At 44.7% G+C, this 21,632-nt stretch overlaps 1 protein-coding gene and 3 pseudogenes across 1 annotated transcript; 1 reads left to right on the forward strand and 3 right to left on the reverse strand.

Annotated features, from left to right (window-relative positions):
- The first annotated feature begins 2,322 nt into the window (after nt 1–2,322).
- LOC144579414 (uncharacterized) lies at nt 2,323–20,876 on the forward strand. The gene is made up of 2 exons (XM_078350068.1): nt 2,323–3,456; nt 19,144–20,876. Exon 1 carries the CDS (start codon nt 2,882–2,884, stop codon nt 3,224–3,226), a length of 345 nt encoding a protein of 114 aa, XP_078206194.1. The 5' UTR covers nt 2,323–2,881; the 3' UTR covers nt 3,227–3,456; nt 19,144–20,876.
- LOC100406353 (HMG box transcription factor BBX-like) lies at nt 4,497–13,743 on the reverse strand (annotated as a pseudogene).
- LOC100412250 (DNA (cytosine-5)-methyltransferase 1 pseudogene) lies at nt 14,029–15,080 on the reverse strand (annotated as a pseudogene).
- LOC100399320 (fibulin-5 pseudogene) lies at nt 17,747–19,130 on the reverse strand (annotated as a pseudogene).
- Nucleotides 20,877–21,632: the final 756 nt, after the last annotated feature.

Raw genomic sequence — 21,632 nt, forward strand, 5'->3', positions numbered from 1 at the left:
CCTCTTTACTTATGCAAATTTATATAGCCTTCTTTAATTGCTCCCCAGAAAATGGGTATTTTTTTTTCTACCACATGGCAGGGCAGCAAATTTTCCAAACTTCTATGCTCTGCTTTCCTTTTAAACATAAGTCCCAGTTTCAGGTCATTTCAGGTTATTTCTTTGTTTATGCAAATAAGCATAGTCTTTTAGAATCAGCCAAACCACCTCTTGAATGCTTTGCTGCTTAGAAATTTCTTCCAACAGAGACAGTCTAGTGATTCCTCAAGGATCTAGAACCAGAAATACCATTTGACCCAGCAATCACATTACTGGGTATATACCCAAAGGATTATAAATCATTCTACTATAAAGACACATCCATATGTATGTTTATTGCAGCACTATTCACAACAACAAAGTCTTGGAACCAATCCAAGTGCCCATCAGTGATAGACTGGATAAAGAAATTGTGGCATATATATACCATGGAACACTACGTAACCATAAAAAAGGATGAGTTCATGTCCTTTGCAAGGACATGGATAAAGCTGGAAACCATAATTCTCAGCAAACTAACACAGAAACAGAGAACCAAACACCACATGTTTTCACACATAAGTGGGAATTGAACAATGAGAACACATGGACACAGTGAGGAGAACATCACACACTGGGGCCTGTCGGTGGGGGCTAGGGGAGGGGTAGCATTAGGAGAAATATCTAATATAGATGATGGGTTGTTGAGTGCAACAAACCACCATGGCATGTGTATACCTATGCAACAAACCTGCACATTCTGCACATGTATCCCAGAACTTAAAGTATAATTTTAAAAAAGAAAGAAATTTATTTTGACATACCCCTAAATCATCTCTCTCAAGTTCAAAATTCCACAGATCCCTAGAACAGGGACACAATGTCACTAGTCTCTTTGCTAAAGCTTAGCAAGAGCAGCCTTTACTCCAGTTCCCAATAAGTTCCTCATCTCCATCTGAGACCACTTCAGTCTGGACTTCACTGTCCATATCACTATCAGCATTTTGGTCACAACCATTCAACAAGTCTCTAGGAAATTTCAAACTTGCCCTTATCTGCCGATCTTCTTCTCATCCCTACAAACTGTTCCAACCTGTGCCTGTTACCCAGTTCCAAAGTGACTTCCACATTTTCAGCTATCTTTATAGCAATGCCTCACCTCTCTGGTACCAATTTTCTGTATTAGTTCATTGTTATAAAGAACTACCTGTGACAGAGTAATTTATTTTTAAAACGAGGCTTAACTGACTCTCACTTCCATAGGCTGTGCAGAAGGCATGGCTGGGGAGGCCTCAGGAAACTTACACTCATGGAATAAAGTGAAGAAAAAGCAAGCACACATCTTCACTTGGCCAACAGGAGAGAGAGCGAAGGGGAAGGTGCTACACACTTTTAAACAACCAGATCTCCAGAGAACTCACTGTCACTAGAACAGCAAGCGGGAAATCTGCATCCAAGATCCAATCACCTCCCACCAGTTCCCTCCCACAACAATGGGGATTACAATTCAACATGAGATTTACGTGGGGATGCAGAGAAGAGCCAGATCATATCAGATGACTTGCCACAGTCTGTGGTGCAACTTGTAAACGGAAGACCAGTGCTAGGATCTAGTTATCTTGTATTCACTGCAGTACTTGCTCAGAACCATTTTTTAAAAATTCAAATTCCATAAGAATTAAACAAAGGCAGAAGACAAATAGCATGGCATTCTAAAATTAATTCATACAGTTCCTAAGTCAGAAGACAAATAATATAGCATTCTGAAATTATTTCATACAGTTCTTTTATTATAAACTTAATCTTTGCTGTCTCATTAAATGAAAGTTTCTGGGATGACCACTGATGAAGATACAGACAGAAGCTATGAATGTGCTTTTACACATGCTTTGATCACATTTTTCCTTGCCTGAATTATTAGAGAAATAACACGTTTCCTTGTGCTTGATTGCTAAGTGAGACAGATAAGTGTGAGATTATTTTTCAAGCAATATACTTGCTCATCTTTCAGGAAGCACTTTACTCATGATTACATGTGCACTTAGATAAAAGTACAGTTTTTATCTTGTCACTCACGATGTAATTATTCATAAACTTAAGAAAAGGAGTTTCTTTCAGCATGACAAATGGTTCTCATGCTTGTGACATGACACTTTTGATCTGTTATATGAAGGGAAATGTTCTTCTTCCACCTACCTAAAATTCTCCCCAATACAAGAAATTTGACAGCATTGAATTCTGTACCTGACAGGATGACTTGTCTCCTTGCATTCTGATAACCTAGCAATTTGTTCCAAGGAAAGCAGACATTCAAATGAAGAGTAACTTTGTGATAAAAAGACAGGAAGCAGGCCAGGTGCAGGGGCTCACACCGGTAATCCCAGCACTTTGGGAGGCCGAGGCGGGTGGATCCTGAGGTCAAGAGATCCAGACCATCCTGTTCAACATGGTGAAACCCTGTCTCTACTAAAAATACAAAAAATTAGCTGGGCATGGTGGCGCGTGCCTGTAATCCCAGCTACTCCGGAGGCTGAGGCAGGAGAATTGCTTGAACTTGGGAGGTGGAGATTGCAGTGATCCGAGATCTGTGCCATTGCAATCCAGCCTGGACAAGAGCAAGACTCCTGCGCTCCGCGCTGCGCTTTGGGACCTGGAACCGCGCCGACACGGCGCCGGTGCGCTCGGGCCGCTGCCCGCTGCACTGGATCTATAGTCACAGGCGGCCCCGCTCCGGGCGCAACGCCTGCCGCCCGCGCCGGCCGTCTCCGCTCTGGGTCTTTGTGTCCCACCCTGCTCCCGCCCCGCCGCCCCGCTGCCCCGCGCCCACCCGCCCGCAGCGGCCGACCCGGCACCCTGGAGCCGCATGGGAGTCGGCAGTCGGAGCTGCGTCCAGCGCAGCGCCCCGGAGACCCCAGTGCGCCGCGCCGCCGCGCCCTGCGCGTCGGCTCCTGCCTCGCGCCCTGAGGGCCCCCGGGGGCGAGCGCACCTGGCCGGGCGACCCCTGGAGCTGCGCAGCCCACCCCGGAGCTGCCTGCGGGCGCCCGCCGCCTTCCACGCCTGTCTGCCCCGGAGGATTGGGGGTCCAGCCTGCGTCGCGTCCGTCCCTTCTTGGCCTGGAGTGCGCGGAGCTGGGAGTGGCTTCGCCATGGCTGTGAGAAGGGACTCCGTGTGGAAGTACTGCTGGGGAGTTTTGATGGTTTTATGCTGAACTGCGATTTCCAAATCGATAGTTTTAGAGCATATCTATTGGAATTCCTCGAACTCCAAGTGGAGACTCCTCGCTCGGCCTTCCAACGCCGGGGATGGAAAAGGGACGGCCTCTTCGCCTTTCTTCCCCCGAGCGCTCCCGGACGCTAAAAGCTCCTAGCGGCTCGGGTGTCACGTCCGGGAAGATGTCCGATGGCGATACCTGACCCTCTCCTGTTTTCGAGGACGAAGGTAACATATCCACAATCTAGGCTGGCGGGCGCACAGGGACTGGCTGGCTCTGGAGAGAGGCTGAGATGCTGCGTTCGCGGGGAGCTCGGTCCGGGACCCGCTGGCGGGCGGGCGACCAGGGCGGCAAGACGCGGGCCGCGGAGCGCGTCCTGGAGAGGGGAGCCTGGAGTCGCGGCGCTGACTGCAGCGCCCCTGAGCCAGAGCGCCTTGGCCTGGTGCCGCCAGCCCGAGGGTGCGCGGGGAGCTCGCTTGCTCCACAGGAAACTCGGGCGGTGAGCTCTCTCCTCCATGCCCCGGAGATGGCCTTAGGCTTCTACCGGAGGGCCCGCTGCACTTCGGCCTCCCGTTTCATTCCTTTGCCGGTAGCCCCCGAGTATGCGTTGTCGATAGCTGACCTATTTGTAAGGCACCTGCTATAAAAGCTTGGGGCCCTGCCCAGTCGTCACTGCTCCCGAAGCCCTTGAGACCCCTGGCAGGAATGGAATCCTTAGGATCATCAGACCTGCTCTTATCGGACGCCCCAGGCGGGAGCGAGCCAGGCTTTGTGCAGAGTAACTTTCAGTTTGGGCCACCAGAGTGCATTCAGATTTTAGAAAATGCCATCCCTAAACCTGTGTGGCCAAAACTCGGCGTCATCCGGGCATTCAGCACTGCATAACACCTTATTTCGAGTCACAGCCAAAAGATATTTTACAGAATCATGGAATTGTAGTCTCCGGAAACTTGGAGAAGTGTGCAGACATTAGCTGGCTTCTGGAGTAAACGTTTGCTATCAGAAGCAAAATCCACTGCCTAACTGAAGTTGAGCAAGTTGGGCCTGGTTTTAGGAGAAAAGAAATGGGGGGGGGCTGATTTAGAAATCACGTCTTAATTAAGGGAGTGTGTCCATTCTCTTAAAAGTGTTAAATTTCAGATTCACTATCATGTTAACCAAGAATCCCTTCACGAAAAGGGCAAAAACGCCGGTTACCAATCGGTTTAAACAAATGTTTGTATGATGCTAGAAGGCACTTCCAACGCCGCTCATACCGAGAAGTTCCTCAGCGCAGCCTCGTCTGCTTTTGCGTGAATCCGATTTTTAATGTAGATTCTTGTATTTGCTGATGACGTACTGGCTGCAGCATCTTTGCTTTGAAGCCGGCTTGAAAGGCGCCAGGTGAGGCCGGGCTAGGACCTCGCGCAGCCGCGGGCCCCAGAGTCCGGGAGAGGCAACCCGGGGAGCCCACGGGCACCACTGTGCGTCGGGTGCCTCCAGAGGTCACTCTTCCATGTGGAATCGCGCAGCGCCAGGCTTCGCCCTTCCCCCTAGGTCGCCTGCTCCAGTCTCTCTGCACTTTCACTGACCGGCTCTCTCTAGGGCTGATTTTTTTTTTTTTCCCTATGAGGATTGAATATTTCTGTTTAAACCTAGTTGAAAGAAATTCCGTTAGCCTCTTCAGCATTTAGTTCTGTGTGTGTATCTTTATCTTTGCGTTATTATTAACAAGTAGTTTGTGTGCATCCGGTAGGAGAATTAGAAATACCTAGTTGGGGCGGGGGGGGGGTGAAGGTAGAACCACCGTTATTTCGATCTAAGGTGTAGACATTAATAACTTCTTTGTAATGTGTCAGGGTAGGAGGGTGGGGGGGGAGGTGACAGGTATTTACCCACCATCCTGATGATGATGATGAGTCTGTTTTTCCCAGCTGTGTCCAGACTTGGAGACCTGGGAGGGCCCTGCGTTTCGGGAAGCCCGCCCTTTGCGCAGCTGGGCTTGATGCTGCTGCCTTCTCCTCCTCAGCAGCATTTCTTTTAAAATTCTCTTGATAACGGCTTGCCTGGAGAACTGGATAATGTGTCCCTGGAAAAGGTCTCCTTTGTAACTGAATGTTAGCTCTAGAGATGAGAAACATTTCTTCCTGCAGGAGCCATAGGGAAGACCTCTCTCTAAGTTTTTGCAGATGCATATAACCTCCTGATGCCAGGGCGTTGGTTTTCTTGGGGGAAGTTGTATATTTATTTCCAGGGGGAAGTTTCAGTCAGTAAATATGATGTGGCAGGAAGGTAATGAAATGCATTGAAATTTCACATCAGTTCCTATGAACTGTGGAACAATTCATTTGTAATGAAGCTGCCATCAGTAATTAGATTTGTTTCATTCAGAGGTCAGCTTTTTTAGCAGGTGGTCGACACAGGGGACATGTAGCAGCTGTTTGGATGCAGGGTCCAGAAACCCTTTTGTAAATTCAGCCTCTCAGTAACTACTTGAGTCACATTGTTGACTCTGCCATCCCTGACTGTATGTAATAATGGAAAGAAGTCCTGCATGCTCAGAACAGTAGCTGCCCTGCTCGGTTATTCACATTGCTTTGATACATTCTGGTAGAGTTGGGTCCATTGTAGCCATTTTGGTTGTTTAAAGTTGTTCTTTTTTTAAAAAAAAAAAAAATCAGCAGAGAACAGCAATGCCTAGCTTGCATTTTTAACACTTCAATAGAACCTTTTTTTTCCAAGAGAGTTGTTTTTGCTTAAAGTAGTGGGCTCTTTTAAAAAAAGTATTAATTGTACTTTAATGTGAGCAAATCTGTATTTGTCTGGTGTTCTGGAATGTAGTACACTGACTTTGTTGGGAAAAAAAGGTGAAGCTGCTATTAGTCATTCTTTTTACTTTGATTTTTTTTTTTTTTTTTGGCTGGAAGATTTCAGGCAGTTTTATTTTCTTTGGTCTATAATGCCAGTAAATAGGAGTTAGCATCTGCTTATCAGGTGAAAAGAATGACTTACAGTCCGAGAGTTCAACCTGTTGTGGACAGGACACAAGGAACAGAAGAACTGGACTCAACCAGCAGTTTCTGTTCAAGAAAAGGTTAACACCCCAAATTAGAATTCTGGAGAGCAAGAGGTTGAAGACCATGTGTAACATTTTTGCAAAAGCTTTGCTACACCTTTACCGGCAAATATACAGACTGAGATGCCAATGGAAAGGGGCCACAGAAAATAAGGAAAAAGGAGGAAGGAGGAAGATGGCACTGTAGGACCAACTCAGGACTGCAGCTCCCGGTTAATCTGCAGAGGGTGAGTGGACGCCGCATTTCCATATGGATCTTTATTGTCCACAGACTAGATTCCCAGGTGTAAGAGCCCCATGGGCCACCAGCATGGCAGTTTGGGCTGGCACAGCTCTTTGGGCTGAGGCCTCAGTGCAGCGACACTCCGTACAAAATACACTGGTTTGGTTGCCCTGTTAAACCGGCAATTGCAGATTTCGGAAGGCAGATTAGCACATTCATCTGATTAAACAGGACTTAAACAGAAAGCCAGGCCAGGAGATTCCTGGGCAGCAACGTGGTTTGAGCCGGCACAGTGGGTCGCTGCACAGGAAATCACACAGATCCCAGCACCCTTGAGCAGGCGACTGGAACACCTGGGAGAGAGTCAACTGTTCAACTTAAAAAAAGGGGGGGCTCTGAGGCAGGGAGCCAGGTGATCAGGCTCAGTGGGTCCCACCCCCACAATAACAAACAAAACAGCAATTGGAAACACTCGAGGTTGAGAGTTTCATGGCAAGAACAGCTGAACCCAAAACGGTGCAGCTCAGTGTGGGGGGGCGTCCGCCACTACTGAGGCATGTGACCCCCACAGAGGTCCACTGCCATTGTTGATGCAGCCTGCCATTGCCAAGGCAAACCACCATAACAGAAAGAGTCTGCCACTACAGAGGCAGGCCACCATCACCACTGCAGTTCTAACCACACCCATATAAACAGAGCTACAGGGAATTACAAACGGCAGCAGGGCAGAGCCCACAGAAGAAGGGCAGAGCCCATGGAAGCTCATGATAGCCACTACAGGCAGGCAGCGACTAAACTGCCTCGTCGCTGGGCAGGAAAGTGCAATGGATACTCATAAATAAAGCCCTAACTCCCCAGGACAGAGCACCTGAGGAAAAAAAAGGGGGGCTTTATGAGTTCTGCTGCAGTAGACTTAAAAGAACCTGCCTAGCAGCCCTGAATGAACAATGGAGCTCACAGCTCAACACTAGAGCTCCTATAAAGTACAGACTGTCTTCTCAAGCAGCTCCCTGACCCCTTATATCCAAAGAGTCACCTCACAAAGAACTGATCAGACTGACATTTGGCAGGCATGATTCAGGGACAAAGATAGCAGAAGAATAATCTGGTAGCAACCCTCACGGTTCTGCAGCTGTACAGGAGTTCCCCCAGGCAAGCAGGGCCTGGAGTGGACCTCAGCAGTCGTACAGCAGTGGGGCCAGACTGTTAGAAGGAAAACTGAGAAACAGAAATACTTCATCATCAACAATCTGGACATCCACTCAGAGACCCAATCAGAAAATCAGCAACCACTCAGATGGCAGATGGATAAATCCACAAAGATGGGAAGAAACCAGTGCAAAAAAGAGAGAAACACCCGAAACCAGAACACCTCGCCTCTTCCAAAGGACCAAAACTCCTCACCAGCAAGGGAACAAAGCTGGACAGAGAATGAGTGTGATGAAATGACAGAATCAAACTTCATAAGGTGGGTAATGAGAAACTTCCATGAGCTAAAAGAACATGTTGTAAATCAATGCAAAGAAACTAAGAACCTTGAAAAAAGATTTGAAAAAAGATTCGAGGAAATGATAACAAGAATGAACAACTTAGAGAGGAATATGAGTGAATTGAAGGAGCTGAAAAACACAACACGAGAACTTCACGAAGCATGCACAAGTTTCAGCAGCTGAATTGACCAAGCAGAAGAAAGAATATCAGAAGTCGAAGATCAACTCAATGAAATAAAACGAGAAGCCAAGATTAGAGAAAAAAGTGCAAAAAGGAATGAACAAAGTCTCCAAGAAATGTGGGACTATGTGAAGAGACCTAATCTACATTTGATAGGTGTACCTGAATGTGATGAAGAGAATGAATCCAAGCTGGAAAATACTCTTCAGGATATTATCCTGGAGAATTTCCCCAACCTAGCAAGGCAGGCCAATATTCAAGTCCAGGAAATAGAGAGAGCACCACAAAGATATTCCACAAGAAGAGCAACCCCAAGGCACATAATCATCAAATTCACCAGGGTTGAAATGAAAGAGAAAATGCTAAGGGCAGCCAGAGAGAAAGGTCAGGTCACCCTCAAAGGGAAGCCCATCAAACTCACAGCAGATCTCTTGGCAAAAACCCTACAAGCCAGAAGAGAGTGGGGGCCAATATTCAACATCCTTAAACAAAAGAACTTTCAATCCAGAATTTCATATCCAGCCAAACTGAGCTTCAGAAGTGAAGGAAAAATAAAATCCTTTGCAAACAAGCAAGTACTGAGAGATTTTGTCACCACCAGGCCTGCTTTACAAGAGCTGCTGAAAGAGGCACTACACATAGAAAGGAACAATGAGTACCAGCCATTCCAAAAACATACCAAGTGCTAAAAAGCATCAACAAAGTGAAGAATCTGCATCAACTAACGGGCAAAACAGCCAGCTAGCATCAAAATGGCAGTATCAAATTCACACATAACAATATTAACCCTAAATGGAAATGGACTAAATGCACTGATCAAAAGACACAGACTGGAAAATTGGATAAAAAGCCAAAACCCATCAGTGTGCTGTATCCAGGAAACCTATCTCATATGCAAGGATACAGAAAGGCTCAAAATAAAGGACTGGAGGAAGATTTACCAAGCAAATGGAGAGCAAAAGAAAAGCAGGAGTTGCAATTCTCATCTCTGATAAAATAGACTTTAAAGCAACAAAGATCAAAAGAGACAAAGAAGGACATTACATAATGGCAAAAGGATCGATACAACAAGAAGAGCTAATGATTCTAAATATATATGGACCGAATACAGGAGCACCCAGATATATAAGGTAAGTTCTTAACGACTTATAAAGAGACTTAGACTCCCACACAATAATACTGGGAGACTTTAACACTCCACTGTCAATATTAGATCAACCAGACAGAAAATTAACAAGGAAATCCAAGGCTTCAACTCAGACCTGGAACAAGCAAACCTGATAGACATTTACAGAACTCTCCACCCCAAATATACAGAATATACATTCTTCTCAGCACCACATCACACCTACTCTAAAACTGACCACATAATTGGAAGTAAAGTACTCCTCAGCAAATGCAAAACAACGGAAATCATAACAAACAGTTTCTCAGACCATAGTGCAATCAAGTTAGAACTCAGAATTCAGAAACTAACCCAGAACTACACAGCTTCATGGAAACTGAACAACTGGATCTTGAATGTTGACCGGATAAACAATGAAATGAAGGCAGAAGTAAAGAAGTTCTTCTAAACCAACGAGAACGAAGAAAAAACATACCAGAATCTCTGGGACACATTTAAAGCAGTCTCTAGAGGAAAGTATATAGCAATAAATGTTGACATGAGAAGAGTAGAGAGATCCAAAATTGACACCCTATCATCAAAATTGAAAGAGCTAGAGGAGCAGGATCAAAAACCTCAAAACCCAGTAGAAGACAAGAAATAACTAAGATCAGAGCTGAACTGAAGGAGATAGAGACACAAAAAACCCTTCAAAAAATCAATAAATCCAAGAGCTGGTTTATTGAAAAGGTCAACAAAAAAAGACAGACCACTAGACAGACTGATAAAAAAGAAAACAGAGAATAACCAAATAGATGCAATAAAAAACGATAAAGGGGAAATCACCACATATTCCACAGAAATTTAAACCATCATCAGAGAATATTACAAACAACTCTATGTACATAAACTAGTAAACCTCGAAGAAATGGATAAATTCCTGGACACTTGTGTCCTCCCAAGCCTAAACCAGGAGGAAGCCGAAAATATGAATAGATCAATAACAAGGTCTGAAGTTGAGGCAGTAATTAAGAGCCTACCACACAAAAAAAGCCCAGGTCCAGATGGGTTCACAGCCAAATTCTACCAGACACACAATGAGGAGCTGGTACCATTCCTTCTGAAACTATTCCAAATAATCCAAAAAGAAGGAATCCTTCCCAAACCATTTTATGAGACCAACGTCATCCTGATACCAACACCCAGCAAAACTCAACAAGGAAAGAAAACTTCAGGACAATATCCATGATGAACATAGATGCAAAAATCTTCAATAAAATACTAGCAAGCTGATTGCAACAGCACATCCAACAGCTTATCCATCATGATCAATTAGGATTCATCCCGGGGATGCAAGGCTGGTTTAACATACGCAAGTCTGTAAACGTAATACACCACATAAACAGTACCAAAAACAAAAACCACATGATTATCTCAATTGACACAGAGAAGGCATTTGAAAAAATTCAACAGCCCTTTATGCTAAAAACCCTCAATAAACTCGGTATCGATGAAACGTATCTCAAAATAATAAAAGATATTTGTGACAAACCAACAGCCAATATCATACTGAATGGGCAAAAACTGGAAGCATTCCCTTTGAAATCTGGCACTAGACAAGGATGCCCTCTTTCACCTCCTATTCAATATAGTACTGGAAGTTCTAGCCAGAGCAATCAGGCAAGAAAAAGAAATAAAGGGTATTGAAATAGGAAAGGAGGAAGCCAAATTGTCTCTATTTGCAGACGACATGATAGTATATCTAGAACACCCCATTGTCACAGCCCAAAAATTCCTGAAACTGATAAGCAACTTCAGCAAGGTCTCAGGATATCAAATCAATGTGCAAAAATCACAAGCATTCCTATACACCAATAACAGACTTAAAAAGAGCCAAATCAAGAATGAACTGTCATTCACAATTGCTACAAAGAGAATAAAATACCTTGGAATACAACTCACAAGGAACGTAAGGGACCTCTTCAAGGAGAACTACAAACCACTGCTCAACGAAATAAGAGAGGACACAAGGAGATGGAGAAACATTCCATGTTCATGGTTAGGAACAATCAATATCGTGAAAATGGCCATATGGCCCAAAGTAATTTATAGACTCAACGCTATCCCCATCAAGCTACCACTGACTTTCTTCACAGAACTGGAAAAAACCACCTTGAACTTCATATGGAACCAAAAGAGAGCCCACATAGCCAAGTCAATTCTAAGCAAAAAGAACACAGCAGGAGGCATCACACTACCGGATTTCAAACTATACTACAAGGCTACAGTAATCAAAACAGCATTGTACTGGTACCAAAACAGAGATATAGACCAATGGAACAGAACAGAGGCATCAGAGGCAACACAACATATCTACAACCATACAATCTTTGATAAACCTGACAAAAACAAGCAATGGGAAGGACTCCCTGTTTTAATAAATAGTGTTGGGAAAACTGGCTAGCCATGTGCAGAAAGCAGAAATTGAACCCCTTCCTGACACCTTAAACTAAAATTAACTCCAGATGGATTAAAGACTTAAACATAAGGCCTGGTACCATAAAAACCCTGGAAGAAAATCTAGGCAAAACCATTCAGGACATAGGAGTAGGCAAGGACTTCATGACCAAGACACCAAAAGCATTGGCAACAAAAGCTAAAATAGACAAATGGGACCTAATGAAACTCCACAGCTTCTGTACGGCAAAAGAAACAGTCACTAGAGTGAATCAGCAGCCAATAGAATGGGAAAAAATTTTTGCAGTTTACCCATCTGACAAAGGGCTGTTATCCGGAATTTACAAAGAACTCAAACAGACTTACAAGAAAAAAACAAACAAGCCCATTCAAAAGTGGGCAAAGGATATGAACAGACACTTTACAAAAGAAGACATACATGAGGCCAACAATCATATGAAAAAATGCTCATCACTGGTCATTAGAGAAATGCAAATCAAAACCACATTGAGATACCATCTCACGCCAGTTAGAATGGTGATCATTTAAAAATCTGGAGACAACAGATGCTGGAGAGGATGTCGAGAAATAGGAACACTTTTACACTGCTGGTGGGAGTGTAAATTAGTTCAACCATTGTGGAAGACAGTGTGGCGATTCCTCAATGACCTAGAAATAGAAATTTCATTTGACCCAGCAATCCCATTACTGGGTATATATCTAAAGAACCATAAATCGGTCTACTCTAAGGACACATGCACACGAATGTTCATCATTGCAGCACTGTTTTCAATAGCAAAGACCTGGAACCAACCCAAATGTCCATCGATTATAGACTGGACTGGGAAAATGTGGCACATATACACCATGGAATATTGTGCAGCAATCAAAAATGATGAGTTCATGTCGTTTGTAGGAACATGGATGAATCTGGAGAACATTATTCTCAGCAAACTGACACAAGAACAGAAAATGAAATACTGCATATTCTCACTCATAGGTGGGTGATGAACAATGAGAACACATGGACACAGGGAAGAGAGCACAACACACTGGGGTCTATTGGGGGAATAGGGGAGGGACAGCGAGGGGGGAGCTTGGGAGGAATAGCATGGGGAGAAATGCCAAATGTGGGTGAAGGGGAGGAAGGCAGCAAAACACACTGCCATGTGTTTACCTATGCAACTATCTTGCATGTTCTGCACATGTACCCCAAAACCTAAAATGCAAATAAAAAAAAGAAAAGAAGGAAAAAAGCAAGAAACAAAGATAAACTTGGAAAGCAACTTGAGATTCTAACTCCCTGTTGCCTCATTTCCAAATCCAATTACATGTCTAAAGGGAGCTGCAGAAACTTAGCTGAAGGGTCAGTTGAGATTCTGACCACATGGCAGGAAGGTACAGGTCACATCTAACCTTCACTGGTTTTAGTCGGTTCTGAGGACACATTTCCAGTCTTCTTTTTTCTTGGGACAGGAACACTTTTCTGGTCAAATGTAACAGGTCTATATTGCAGAAGGCTGTTGAATTTTTTTTCAAATTCTTCATCCAGCTTTGGGGAGCCAAGGAGACAGTCTCCCTTTGGCTTTGTCTTCTTGAACTTCTTGCTCGCATGGGTCCCACTCTGATTAAATGTCCAGCTTTCTTCATTCCATCACCCTTCATGATCAGAGGACTTTCCTTTTCCTGAGCTTCGTTTCCCTCTGTCAACATTAGCTCGCAGAGGTGAGCATGCCTTCAGACACCAGGGTTATATAAAGAGCACCTTTGCAAGACCTTTCAGATTTCCTGGAACAACAAGTTTCTATTTTTCCTTGACAGTCACTGTCCTCGGATTTGGCCTGTCCTGATAGGCTGGGTGGTAGTACATCTTCCATGGGGGTCAATGGTTCTGCCTTTATACCCTCTGGTGCCTCACCAGAAATGTTCTTGCTGTCAGAAATACAAATGAAATCTGAAGGTCTTAACTCTTTGGTGATGTCTGAGGATTTCTCCTTTGACATTTTCTCTTTTTTTTTTTATTGCATTTTAAAGTCTTAATTTCCACTCATACAGTGGTAGATTTGATATAATGCATAATAAAAATCTTAAAATCCAGAATGCACAAAGTACTGCACAATTTGATCACTAAATCATTAGTTGATAAGCGAACCTCACACAACAGCTTCATGTCAGCCAAGGCCACAAGCACCATGTACCATACATGTGAACGGACAGATTGACATGTTAAAAACACAATATCAGTGCATATTGGGGATTCCTGGTGCCAGAAACATGGGAGGGCAGAACTAGTCCTTAGCAGCTTCCTCCTCCTTTATTCTAGCTGAGGCATTCTCTCAGGCTTTGGCCAACACACAGAGCTTGATCTCCAAGCCAATGGCTTTGGCCAGGGGCAGTGGCCACCTGCCTGTGCTTGTCCAGGATGTTGCCAAAGAGCTGGTAGGTGTCGGGGAAGCCCTGGGAGAGGGCACACTCCCGCACACTCACCACATGGTGTTGCTCGGAGTGGAGCACGCGGCCCTGCTTGTCCATGGGCTCAGGGTTGGTGACGGTTATGCTGAAGAAGCCGTCTCACTCGAGCCTTCCCTAGAGGCCAGCCCAGTGGTTGTGCCAGTTCCCAGTGTGGGGCAGGCACCAGGGGATGAGGGTGTTGAACTGCTTAGCTGTAGAGTCGCAGGCTTTGCCATCTTCCACACAGGAGCAGATTCCATAGAGGGCCCCGGAGCTGCTGCAACCATTCTTCCCATCGTGGTGGGTATACCGCAGCTTCCGGGCCATGGTGCTGTCCAAGCCGCACTTCAATGTTGGGCAGATCTCGCCAGTCTGAGCCAGGGGCCAAGAGGATGTGCCACATGCGGGCAGCCACCAATGCTCTCATGTTCTTACAGATGTGGTCCCTGAGGATGGGCTGGTACTGTATGCCCCAGAGCTGCCTCTGAAACCAGGACTGAGGCTCCCCGTTGTAGGAGATCTCCAGCGCTGAGGCTCCATTCCGCACCTCCAGCAGGTCAGGCAACGTGTCTCGCACCGTGATGGTCCAGAAAGGACCCGAGCTCAACCTGGTTATGTTGCTCAAGAACTTCTTGTCATCCACCACCACGCTCAGCTGGCAGGCCCGGGGCACAAACACATGCAGTGGCTCCGGGAACAGGGGGAGCTTCTCTCCAGGGGCTGTGGCCAGGATGATGGCCTGCCTCTGCATCCAGGCCACGCCATGCTGACTGGCCTGCAGCACGCCAAAGGTGCACTGATAGCCCATCTTCAACCTCTGGAAGATCACCAAGGTAATGGATGTCCAGCTGGACCGGGAACACAGGGTGGCAGGTATCTTCTCCCACATGTCATTCAAAGACAAGTCCACGCATATCGAGTCCTCGACCTAGGTGTATGATGATATGGCATTCCAGTGCCTGTCCTGGATCCTCTTCCCACTCCTGGGCTACTACGCTGTCTACAGCCTTCTGTACCTGGAGCACAAGGGCTGGTACTCCTGGGTGCTCAGCATGCTCTACGGCTTCCTGCTGACCTTTGGCTTCATTACCATGATGCCCTAGCTCTTCATCAACTACAAGCTCAAGTCCGTGGCCCACCTGCCATGGCGCATGCTCAACTACAAGGCCCTCAACACCTTCATCGATGACCTGTTTGCCTCTGTCATCAAGATGCCTGTTATGTACCAGATTGGCTGCCTGAGGGATGATGTGGTTTTCTTCATCTACCTCTACCAATGGAGGATCTACCGTGTCGACCCCACTCAGGTCAACACGTTTGTCATGAGTGGAGAGGACCCCATAGCCTCCACCCCTGTGGCCGAGGTTCCCACAGCAGCAGGGTCCCTCATGCCTGCACCTTCACCCACCATGACCACTGCTACCAGGGAGGAGGCCTCCACATCCCTGCCCACCAAGCCCACCCAGGGGGCCAGCCCTGCCAGTGAGCCCCAGGAGGCCCCTCCAAAGCCAGCAGAGGACAATAAAAAGAATTAGTCACAACTGGTCCTTGCCTGTTCCGGTTCCTGGTGACCACAACCGCTGTGCCCTGGCCCCCTCACCCCCTCTCCCTGTTGCCCTTTCCCTAGATAGATCAGGCCAGGGTGGCAGGAGGCTCACCTTGGGTCAGGGACCAGCATGTGATGTAGGGGCCAGGGCAGGCCAGGGCAGGCCAGGGCTTGTGTGTGGAGGTGCCGTCTGTCCCTCTGTGTTTCCAGCCATCTCGCCCTGCCAGCCCAGCACCACTGGGAATCATGGTGAAGCTGAAGTGGTGCTGCCAAGGGGGTGGGTGGGGATGGGGCTGGGGCCAGGCCCCACTACGGGATGCCCATGGCCGTCCATCATCTTGTCCCTCATCCCTCAACCACTTCCCCCCTACCACCACCCTTTAACACAGTCTGGATTTAATAAATTCATATGGGTGTTTAACTTAAACTCAGAAAAAAAGTATCAGGTTTTTTTTTTGGTTTTTTTTATTCTACCTGCTGATTTTAAAACTGATCTACTTTTCTGCTATTTCTAAAATATAATGATTTTAATGTTGTATTGATTTTTATTGATAGATAACCTTTATTGAGTACTTTATCTGCCAAACATTGTGCTGGACACTTGAAATATAAATTTCACCTGATCCTCACAACCACCTTAGGAGACACACAGTTGCATTTTATAGATGAAAAACTGAGGTCAATAGACATTAAACAACTTGCTCAAAATCATGCAGTTAATTTATGAAGCTAGGATTCTGCTGGTCCTTTTAAAATGAAGCTCATACTCTTTTAGTTATACCATGATGTATCCTTAATTAAAACCCAGAAGTTCATTCTGACTGCTTGGTCTTCCACTTCAAAACAAAGATTATAAAAAAGATGTAACCTCAGAAAAAGGAAATTTTTATATTCCTAAGAAAAAACAGCACCACTGAGCCACCATCTTATTTTATCAAGATCTCAATTGACGGTTTAGTTTTCCCCAAGAGAGCCCTGAGTTGACTCAATATCAAGTAATACCTGCACAGCCACCACAGCACCTCTTTGCAGCATCACATAATCACCAAAATCAACCACTTTTCAAAATTAGAAAATCACAGCCTAATATGTATTACTTCCAGTTTCTTTCTAGAGATTAGGTGCATGATGACATAAAAATGGAAGCCTCCAGATTTCACAAAGATGTCAAGTTTTACATTTTGATACAATGCAAATGAATTGGCAAATACCATTGAAACCAACAATCAACCAAAGAAAAAAGTATTCTATAACCAAGTAAACACCTTCTATGACTTCCTTTTAAGAATAAATAAGGTCAAATTTATTCATTCAACAAACGTGTATTGAGCACCTGAAACTGTGCTAGGTGCTGAGGAATATAGCTGTGAACAAGATAAATCAGGCTCCTGTCTTGACCAGATAGGTTTTTTTTTTCTCTTAAAATATTTAATCAGTTTGGAGACCTCTGCCTTCCAATACAATTGGGTAAAAATTCTAAAGAAAGCAAGATTAAGGAGTCCTCAAAGAAAACATTGTTCTAAAATGGAGAGGAGGCTGGGTTTGGGAAAAGAGAACATAGCACATGTCTGAAGGCCTTTGGAAGGAATTCTACAACTTATTTTTTTTTTAATACTCAAAATGAACAAGACAGGATTAAACAGTGATACAAATTTAAGGGCAATTCAATCTTCTTTTATGGCTGAAAATACCAGACATGGTTTTGAAATTCATTCTCTGAAAACCCTTCGATACTGCTGCGGTTTGTTTACATAGCCTTCTCAGGGTATGCAAAAAGCAAACTAGCTACTCCGAGCATTCCCCACCAGCTCCCAGGTCTTTGCAAAGCAGCAACACAGTGAGAGAAGGAGTGGAAGAGGTGACAGCAAGCTGTTCACAGTCTTTGAACATAGACCACCACAAACCTAATCTATGTTCCTTAAAAAACATGGAAATAAACTGAAGGCCTTGAAAAATCACCAACAATCTTATATCAGGGAGCCAGTGATAATACTTTTTGATAACTGCATCATAGGAACTGGGGGTGGCATGTCCTTCAGGGCGACAGGTCTGCAATAGTACTGGTGGGAGTCAGGACGTCGGGGCTGACTCTTTGGGGAAATGTTCAGCAGGAAATGCATAACGTCTGTGTCACTCTCATTCTCTCTGTTGTTTCCTCTCCTCTCTTCTCCTGTCCCTTGGTGCTGATGAGAGGCAGCATCAGAGGCTCCAGCCCAAGGCTCAGAATGGGTACTGAGACACATATATCCACAGTGGGACCACAGAGCTGCCTCTGAAGTTGATGACAGTGTTGACAGTGATCATTTCCAAGTCCAGCTGGATTTCCCGGGGCCCTTTGAGGGGGCGCGTCATCACTAGGATGGCGCTGATGGGGCCCATTTGCTGCACATAAAATTCTCTGTCCTCGTTCCCAGATTTTATCTGGAAAAGGTAATAAGCACCAGGGTAGCAGGTCGTGGCTTGCATTTGGAAGATGTCAGCAGGAACGGAGTGTCCTGACACCACATCCACGTCCAGGTACAAGATGGTAAAGGGCTTGTCTCTGCAGCCAGGGTTCTCAGCAGGACACATACAGCGGTTATGGCTGATCCTCAGATAAGGCTCCTCACATCGGATGGGGTCAATGCGTTTGAAGCCCCCTTGTAAATTGTAGCAAGTCTGCTGCAGGTTTCATGTGTGCTTTCTGTGCTCACATTCATTGATGTCCTGGTGGCTTCGGTTGTCATCCAGTAGGATGTAGCCTGAAGGGCAGGAGCAGAAGTACATGCCGGGCTGGTTCACACATTCATGTTGGCAGAGGAACTCAGAGAAGCTGCACTCATCCACATCACTGCAGTGAACACCATCTTCCTCAAGTTCATATCCTAGGTCACAGTGGCAGACGATAGAGCCGTAGGTGTTGATGCAGGTTTGCACACAGGGGTCCTCAGTTACACACTCGTTCACATCTTGGCAAGAGCTTCCATCCTCATTGAGGGTAAAACCAGGGTTGCATGTACAAGAGTAGGATCCAGGAACATTCGCACAGAGCTGCTGGCAGTACCATAGTGACACTCATCAATATCTAAGCACTGGCCTTCCAGTAGCCAGTATCCATCGGTGCAGGAGCAGGGGTACCTGCCTTCAGTGTTGATGCAGATCTGGGTAGAGTTGCACTGGTGGGAATCTGTTGTACACTCGTCCACATCCACACACTGGTTGCCTTCATCTGGTATCCAAAGTGGCATATAAGAGGCCTGGAGATTGTGGAATAGTTTGGAGCTGAGAGCAGTGGGGCAGCTGCTGGGTATGGACCTGAGTGGGGGTCAAATAGGGGTTCAAGTAGGGCCCTCGATACGTGGGGTTTGCTCGGGGGATGCATAAATACCCACCATTTTGTTTAATACACATCATGTCTCCTCTGCAGGCCTCAGGGATGGTCCAGCATTCATTGACTCAAGAATTCCATGTTCATGGTTAGGAAGAATCAATATTGTGAAAATTGCCATACTGCCCAAAGTAATTTATAGATTCAACGCTATTCCCATCAAGCTACCAATGATCTTCTTCACAGAACTGGAAAAAAACACCTTCAACTTCATATGGAACCAAAAGAGAGCCCACATAGCCAAGTCAATTCTAAGCAAAAAGGACAAAGTGGGAGGCATCACACTACTGGACTTCAAACTAACAAGGCTACAGTAATCAAAACAGCATTGTACTGGTACCAAAACAGAGATATAGACCAATGGAACAGAACAGAGGCATTGGAGGCAACACAACATATCTACAACCATCCAATCTTTGACAAACCTGACAAAAACAAGCAATGGAGAAAGAATTCCCTGTTTAATAAATGATGTTGGGAAAACTGGCTAGCCATGTGCAGAAAGCAGAAACTGGACCCCTTCCTGACACCTTACACTAAAATTAACTCCAGATGAATTAAAGACTTAAACATAAGACCTAACACCATAAAAACCCTAGAAGAAAACCTAGGCAAAACCATTCAGGACATAGGCAAAGGCAAGGACTTCATGACCAAAACACCAAAAGCATTGGCAACAAAAGCCAAAATAGACAAATGGGACCTAATCAAACTCCACAGCTTCTGCATGGCAAAAGAAACAGTCACTAGAGTGAATCGGCAACCAACAGAATGGGAAAAAAATTTTGCAGTCTACCCATCTGACAAAGGGCTGATATCCAGAATTTACAAAGAACTCAAACAGATTTACAAGAAAAAAACAAACAAGCCCATTCAAAAGTGGGCAAAGGATATGAACAGACACTTTACAAAAGAAGATATACATGAGGCCAACAAACATATAAAAAAATGCTCATCATCACTGGTCATCAGAGAGATGCAAATCAAAACTACATTGAGATACCATCTCACACCAGTTAGAATGGTGATCATTTAAAAATCTGGAGACAACAGTTGCTGGAGAGGATGTGGAGGAATAGGAACACTTTTACACTGTTGGTGGGAGCGTAAATTAGTTCAACCATTGTGGAAGACAGTGTGGCGATTCCTCAAGGACCTAGAAATAGAAATTCCATTTGACCCAGCAATCCCATTACTGGGTATATATCCGAAGGATTATAAATCGTTCTACTATAAGGAAATATGCGCACAAATGTTCATTGCAGCACTGTTTACAATAGCAAAGACCTGGAACCAACCCAAATGCCTACTGATAATAGACTGGACAGGGAAAATGTCGCACATATACACCATGGAATATTATGCAGCCATAAAAAATGATGAGTTTGTGTCCTTTGTAGGGACATGGATGAACCTGGAAACCATCATTCTCAGCAAACTGACACAAGAACAGAAAATCAAACACCACATGTTCTCACTTGTAGGTGGGTGTTGAACAATGAGAACACATGGACACAGGGAGGGGACACTGGGGTCTGTTGAGGGGAAATAGGGGAGGGACAGCTGGGGGGTGGGGAGCTGGGGAGAGATAGCATGGGGAGAAATACCAGATGATAGGTGAAGGGGAGGAGGACAGCAAATCACATTGCCATGTGTGTACCTGTGCAACAATCTTGCATGTTCTTCACATGTACCCCAAAACCTAAAATGCAATAACAGAAATAAAATATATGGCTTACCTAAAAAATAAAACACTAAATTAATTATGAAAAGCTTTGCATATGGCTCTAGTTTCTCATAAATTACTTATAAACATGATATTTACAAATATAATTATGAATTATAAGATGATATCATATTTAAGTAACATTTTGTTTCTGTAATCACGCCTCTTTTTAATGTAATTTTCTCGTGTAATTCAATGTATTATGGAAATGCAATAACTGAAGAATTTGTATTTTATACAGCTAGAAATGTGTAAACAAAGTCTTCTGCCATAATTAAAAAAAATGAAGAGGAGCACCAAAACAAGTAATTTGCCAAGAGTCACAGTTTTCCTTGTATCCATATATTCTGATCCCCCTGCCACTACCCCACACAGACACATTCACATTTCCCACCACTCTCTCACTGCCTGCAAAAAGATCTAGTTAGCCAGATATGTTTTTTCAGGCTTTTTCAGATATTACATTCATGTTTTGACTTGCCATGTAGCATAATTAAGAAGGCCTGCCTTTGTTTTCCTATTGTGAAAGGTTTGGAGAGTTTTGATGTCCCACTGGGCTGTCTGAATGACTGTCAGTTCACTTTATTCTTCATGTAGGTATGGCATAAGTGACTTTTCAACTATTAGAAAGTTACTTTTAAATGTGATTTACTTGACTAACATCCACCTTAATATTTCTCTTCTTCCCTTAAAAGGAAGAAGAATATTTGCCATATAAAACACTGTATATCTTATTTCAATATAAAATACAAATTTAGTTTTTATTATTCATATGCAACAGTAAAGACTCCCAGAAACATTT

This window comes from Callithrix jacchus, chromosome 15 (genome assembly GCF_049354715.1).
Source record: "Callithrix jacchus isolate 240 chromosome 15, calJac240_pri, whole genome shotgun sequence".
In the NCBI taxonomy this organism is placed as follows: domain Eukaryota; kingdom Metazoa; phylum Chordata; class Mammalia; order Primates; family Cebidae; genus Callithrix; species Callithrix jacchus.